Raw genomic sequence first — 6,953 nt, 5'->3', positions numbered from 1 at the left:
GCCGCAGGCTAACCACACACTTACATAGCGGGACTTTTTCCAGTTAGTACAATTATTCGAGGCTTGGTCCCGTTACTAGTATAGTACTTCTTATAGCTTCGGAGTCCAAATAAATATAATACCGTTATAATTCAACCAACAACCATAAAGCACACTGAAAACGTTTAAATCAAAGAACTCTTTTAAAAAAATCTTTTACAAGAGAAAGGGCTCTACTGCAAATTAAATCAACAGGAAGAATTTTTTTTGAAAATGAATAGTTTTTGAATCACAGTGTCACCAGGAAACACTTTGAAGCAGGAATAGTGATATTACAGTTATCATGTTCTCAGGGAAAACTCTTCCTTATAAGAATGGGCGTATTCAGGATTAACACAATAATATTTGCCCAAATTTAGCCGTGATTCACTTCATTTACACGTGTGCATGAATTTGACCCCTTTGTAAATCACTCCTCCTAAGCTTCAAGAAAAACAAGGTCCGATATTGAGTATCCTGGCGGAGATTTGAAATTTTTATTATCTTTTATCAAGATTTTCCGCGGCGATAATCCCGCCTAATAATGAATCTACCAAGATACTGTAGATGGTATACCGTATATGACAAAGAGACGATTGTTCACCAATAAAAACATTTAGTGTTGGTGGAAATCTAGGCCCCACTTTTTTTTCTTTTTTAACACAAGAAGGGCACACTTACGTGAAAAGAAAAGCTATACATTGCTTTATTGCCGCGGGACACATAAGTACACATAAATCTCGGCTTTAAAGTTTGTAATTTCGCTCGATGTAAAGATAGGATCAGACTTGCACAAGAGTAGGGACATCATTGGCTACGGTACAAATTTGTAAGGTCATCCGGAGTCCTGACCCGTTAGATATAGCTATGTTGCGCTGATTTATGGCTAATCTTACGAACTCGCGTGCCAGACAGCTAATCGGAGAGACCTTCGCGTGACGAAGTTATTCGTCGGTGGGACTAACTCGTGTCAGTGTTGAAAAACACATCAAACCCAACAGGCATGATTTTTACAGTGACAACAATTAATTAATTAATCAGGGATTTATACAGTATGGCACCTACGGAATCTAAGGATGAAGTGAAGAAAGATGTTGTTCATAGTTCCACAGGCTCACCAAAACGGAGGGTATGGGTTACGGTTTCATATACTAACGTATATTGAATATATTTTTATCTTGAATAATTAAAAATTCTGTTTACCTTCATTCATTACTTCTGACAAGCGGTCATAGTTTTGTTTACATTTTTAAAATGGTGTGTGTGTTCATGTCACCTGTATATATAAATTCTTTTTTTTTTAAATCTACGACGGATTTCAATTCTTTATATAAAGAGAAAACAAGGTTTAAATTCCAGAAATTAACCACTTCTCTGAAATTATTTTTTTTTCATGAAGATATAAAATATATCTAATAAAAAGCTAAAAATCCTAAATGCATGTTTTGTATTTTTTATGTTTTTACAATGTCTGTGTATTATTTGTTGAATTTACTCTTCATTAATTTAAATCTTGGTCGTGATTTACCGTACCCTGTGGCGCGGGTACCCCCGATATTATGACATCACGTAGCACGAGACAGTCGCGAGTTTTTTTTTTGTTTTTTTTTTTTGACAGAGAGACTAAAATTGAAAGTTTTTAAGACAGGAACAATGGAATTCCGGAGCATTATTCTGCTCAATCACGGCCTAAGTATGACATTGCGTTACTAATCCTAACCGATAGCTCTAATCCCCGGGGTTAAGATCAATGGATATCGTTGCAGATTTCGGATTAGGACTGAAGATTCATGACATATAAAACAGAGAAAAAGCCAACGTAATTTCAAGTCAATCGTACCCCGTTGCCTGACGAGCAATGTTAAAAGAATATTCCTAATCCCATAAATGCCAGATACTTTTTCTAAATGATGTTATACATGACACTCTTAATCGTTACATTAAGATGCCAACATTGACGATTTAGGTATTTTTTCTACCTACTACAGCGTTCAAATTCTCCTTTTCCAGGTGAACAAACCAATGATAGAAAGAAGAAGGAGAGAAAGAATAAACGAATGTTTGAACCAACTTCAAACTCTGATAGCTCAGCTGGATAAAGAAAAACCTAAGGTAAATTCAGGGCTTGACAAAAGAAATGAGAGTACACAGTCCATTAAGGTCTCTGCCTCTCCTTACATGATGAGAAGGCTGATAAGGTTAATGACACATACGTTACTAATTGATGATGCTACTGGACCTAATTCTCCAGGCGATACATTGTTCATTCTTTATCTGTTTTTCTCCATGAAATAACTAACTCTCTCTCCCCCGTTTATAATGAGACTGATTGCGTATACAGTGTTCATTAAAATTGTTTATAATGAAATGGACATAATTCTGTGTATTGCTTTACGTTGTAAAATGTTCATTAAAATTTATGGTCCTGTTTATATGTTTTTATGTGCACGCCTGTATGTCAATAATAAAAGAACAAAGGTCTTCCCTAATTAGTGTAATCAACAAAGGAAAAAAATGACCAAGTTGACTGAACATAATATACATCATGTATTAATTTTTAGGGAGAAATTTGCATAATACTGTGTACACGTGTACAAGTGTCTGTTCACTTTGTTGCATGTACATGCTTTTTATTGCATTGTGAAGCATTTTCTTTGGACGTAATGATGTTATGGTCTGTATATGGCCTGTTTATATGCAGATGACTATGCATAAAATTTATGTGCACGTCTGTATGTCAATAACAAAAGAACAAAGGTCTTCCCTAATTAGTGTAATCAACAAAGGAAAAAAATTACCAAGTTGACTGAAAGTAATATACATCATGTATTAATTTTTAGTATTATTATGTCAGAGGAATATATATATTCCTGATATATGTTTTATAATATATAAGAAGTCTAAATAAAGGTATATCCGAAAAAATAAATGATTATTTAACTTTCCTTCTAATATATATAACACTCTTTCTTGGCTTGTCATTTGTTATAAATATATTTAACGATTTATTGATAAATAAAACATAATAAAGAGACCTATTTGATTAGTTAATCGCAAAAAACGAAATTAAGTGGCTTGTACCCGATTTCGAATCTCGAATTTTGAATCTCGTATTTCGAATTATCTATAGCCTTCTGCTTTCTGATCCGCTTGTCGATCGAGGTTTACACAAGCCGGGAGGTTTACACAAGCCGAGATCGCGGGTCAGACATCTGCGTTAAGTCCTGTCAGAGCACGAAACAGATTTCATTAAAGCTAAGTAAGAAAGATATATTTAGCTATTTAAATTCGAATTGATAAAAGTAAACATTTTTACGTGCACTCGTCAAAGAGAAGTGAACGTGCCTTAACATGTGACGGATACCTCGTCCGCAATCAAATTTATTATCATTTCTGCTCAACAAACACGGAAAATGGCATATCTGTTGAGACTCTGTTTGTTTCTATGGTTTGTGGTTGACGTAAAGCCATGCGATGACTGCTTTTGTGATATTCTTAAGAAAATTTTCAATTTTGATTTTTTGATGAACATGGTGGATTTGGATAGAAAATTGATTTTTACCCAGAGCAAATGAGAAGCTTGTCTGTCTTTTGATATTTTCTCTTCTATCACGTCTCAACACTGGAGCAATTTAACAACGACTCTAAGAATATTGAATATTTGTTTATTTAACTTTGAGATAAATCATTTTTTGTTGATTTTTCCATGATTGATTCTTTTATCTCATTCAAACTTGAATCAGATATAAAAATTGTCGACGACTCTTTAACTGTAAAAGACATGCTGCGTAATGTGCAGAAGCGAATAAAAGAGAATTCATTTTTTGTCAGTTAAAAAATTTCCTCCTGATATTAAAACCCCCGATATAATATTATAGTTAACTACCTTAAAAAAAGGAAGTACCAAATTTCGGGAAGTAAAATAAAGAATCAAGAATTATACCAGTATGGAAATACCAATAGAATTTGCATTTTAAAAAATAGACAGCGAACCTGAATTAACTTAAGGGAGAAAGTATTTCCCCTTCCCTGGGTAGAGAGTTCGATAAATACTTTTAATCGCGTGCAATGAATCCCTGAAATTGGATTTGGCAGGAATTAAGCTTTTCATTTTATGCAAATTTAGAATACTATGGTAGATTTACTTCTCTTTTACCCCCTTCTTCCCAACTTTATTGATATCTAATATTCCAAATTAAAAACCTACTGAGGTGTACGAAAACGAGAATTTTCAAATTTCACTCGTACAAGCGAAAGCTTTATAAGATTTGATGAGATTCACTTTACATGAGAAAATCGCAATAAAGACTTACATTCCCACATATAATCGTGCACTAAGACCAGTTCAAAACATACAGTATTGGAATTAAATTGTTTGTATGATGGTATTGATGTGCTAAAATCAGGCAGAAAGTTTTGTGGAAAGTGAAGCGGTTTCAAATGGCGTCTCTTGAAATATCAAACAATACAAAAAGGGTCTTAATCTAAGAACATATGTTCCCTGATTTGAAAATTAATCAAATCCTTATTATTCTATTTCTAGGATGGCTTTGAAAATTTACTACTTAATATTCATATCTTTTAATATAAAAAATTCCAACAATGAAATTAACGATCCGAATAGTAGATTGTACTAAGAAACAAACGCTGAACTTATTGGGGATAACAGGTGCCCATGTTAAGTACATGATGTTGTACGCAGTTTGATGAATATCGGTATCTTTTATTGTTTTGTTGTTTTTTTTTTTTTGGGGGGGGGGGGGGTAAAGCTTTTGTTTGTTTCGTAGTAATTATGAGGTGTGGTTTGTTTTTTTGATCATGAATCATATTTTTCCTTTGCTTTGTTTTCTTATAATAAAATATGTGATTAATTTCAGATCGGAAAGTCTAATAAGTTGGAGAAAGCCGATATTTTGGAAATGACTGTAGACTTCGTAAAGCGATCCCAGCCAATGCTTAAAGAAGGTACAAATATAATGCGCTTTGACAATTATATATATAATAGACACTAAACCTCATTCATGCAAAAAAAGCAGTGAATGAAATGCCTCAAATATATTCAAAAATTTTCTAATTTTTATGCAGTTTTTATACTCATGTTGCAGAGAATGAAAAGAAAGAAAGTCCCGCGGATAGTGTGCAATATCAAGCAGGGTATGAGAAATGCCGGATTGAGATCCAATCCTTTCTACAAACCTCAGAAAACGTCCCCGAGGAAGTGAAAACTGCTTTACTGAAACAAATCCAAAACAGTCCTAAACAGCAACCATCACAACCGACTGAAACCAATGCACGAGTCCAAGATCTGAATCCTAAAAGTAGCGCACCAACTTCCTTTGCAAATATTCTTCCGCGTGCACAAAGCACCACGGTCGCAGTTGCAGCTTCATCAGCATCCTGTCAGACGACAAGTCAGATTCCAGGAAACAAAAATGTTTTTATATGTAACCCCAGTGCTCCGACATACGTCCTTGTTCCCACAGCAACGTTGTGTCAGCCCATACCCGTGAACTCTCAGGTGACCCAAACAAACGATTCACCTTTGAACTTGGTAAAACCATCAAGAATCGGAAACGAAATAGTCCCAAATACCCAGCATCAGACCTCAGCAATGCAGCTTGGATCTGTTGTCAATGGAAACCAGTTTGTAGTCATTCCACAGGGACAGATTTCGCAGGTTTCAAACTTAATGACGTCACCAGTGGTAGGGGGACAACCCACCGTTCTACCCTCAAACGCAATGCAAAATTTACACGGCAACTTCCTGTGTATGCCCAATGTGCAGATTCCTTTTTCGGCTCCTCAGTCAGATCAAGATGTTTGGCGTCCGTGGTGAAGGTTTTGTTTACCTTGCAGAATATCAACTCCCTTTCAATAAATTAAATATTTTCCTTCCAAACTTCTTATATCTTTTTTTTTTAATTAGTGCAGCTGTTTGATACAAGTGCGTTAATTTTTTCTTTTAATTTATCTTAACTTTTTCTACTTTTTTGTTACTGAGTATTCAATCACTTAATGGTGTTTTATATTGCTGCTCTACATATTTACTATGCATATAATATGATGCAGATTTAACAGAACAGAGACAATTACTAGTTCCTGTTTGAAGCTTGTTAACAGTCTTCCTAGATGAGTATTTGTGATATAATGGGGAAGATCATTCCATAAATTATTTTGTATTATTATTGAGTTGTTTTTATTACTTGTTTGTTAAAATTTTTATACATTAACATCTAATGTTTTCATTAAATTTAAAGGTGCTGATTAAATAGTTATTCGTAATCTTGTTCTTTTAATTTCTTTATTCAATACACAATATATGACTTTACCTATTCGCTGGACAATTTTGTTGGAGAAAAGTCTGGTAGATAAAATTTTGGTTAGTTAAACGTCCATGACAGCTTATTTATCGCTATAAATCACTCAGATCTGTACACACGTTATAAACGTTGACATAAGCTATCTCAGTTTTTAAATCTAAATACTAATTCTTGGCCTTTTAATAGACGTGTAAATGAATTTGATGCTAATGCAACACATATTTTTTTTAAAGTCTTGCATACACAATGAAATTGATACTAGAAAGGCGGACTTATGTGAAAACGATAACTGCTGGTATTCTGTACATCCCGTGTTATCGTGCTTCCCCCCGTGACCCGGGCTGTAGATATAAATAATAATTTTATGATGTATTTTATGCATCACCGCTGATACTGATGTTATCTTTAAATTTCTGTCACCTCTTAGGTCTTTATTTACTGGATGTGTCAGAGGTTTACTTGGAGTACGCGTTGCTCAAAGAAACACAATGATGTCGCAAGAAAAAGATCGCTATCTCCACCGGAAGATGATATTTTGGGTGCGAACATTAAACTTTTCAGATCTTACAAAGATAGGAAAGGAAAAAATCGTATGAGAAAATGATTATAAGATGA

At 34.2% G+C, this 6,953-nt stretch overlaps 1 protein-coding gene across 1 annotated transcript; it reads left to right on the top strand.

The window, feature by feature from the left end:
• The first annotated feature begins 348 nt into the window (after positions 1 to 348).
• On the top strand, positions 349 to 6,300 carry LOC134258812 (transcription factor HES-1-like). The gene is made up of 4 exons (XM_062741398.1): positions 349 to 1,147; positions 2,029 to 2,130; positions 4,896 to 4,983; positions 5,124 to 6,300. Exons 1-4 carry the CDS (start codon positions 1,073 to 1,075, stop codon positions 5,852 to 5,854), a joined length of 996 nt encoding a protein of 331 aa, XP_062597382.1. The 5' UTR covers positions 349 to 1,072; the 3' UTR covers positions 5,855 to 6,300.
• The last annotated feature ends 653 nt before the right edge of the window (positions 6,301 to 6,953 follow it).

This window comes from Saccostrea cucullata, unplaced genomic scaffold (assembly GCF_032062105.1).
Source record: "Saccostrea cucullata isolate Sc308-1 unplaced genomic scaffold, CSIRO_AGI_Scuc_v1 ctg1356, whole genome shotgun sequence".
Lineage (NCBI taxonomy): Eukaryota > Metazoa > Mollusca > Bivalvia > Ostreida > Ostreidae > Saccostrea > Saccostrea cuccullata.
The sequence above is the reverse complement of the archived record's forward strand: the minus strand, read 5'-3'. Positions and strand labels throughout refer to the sequence as shown.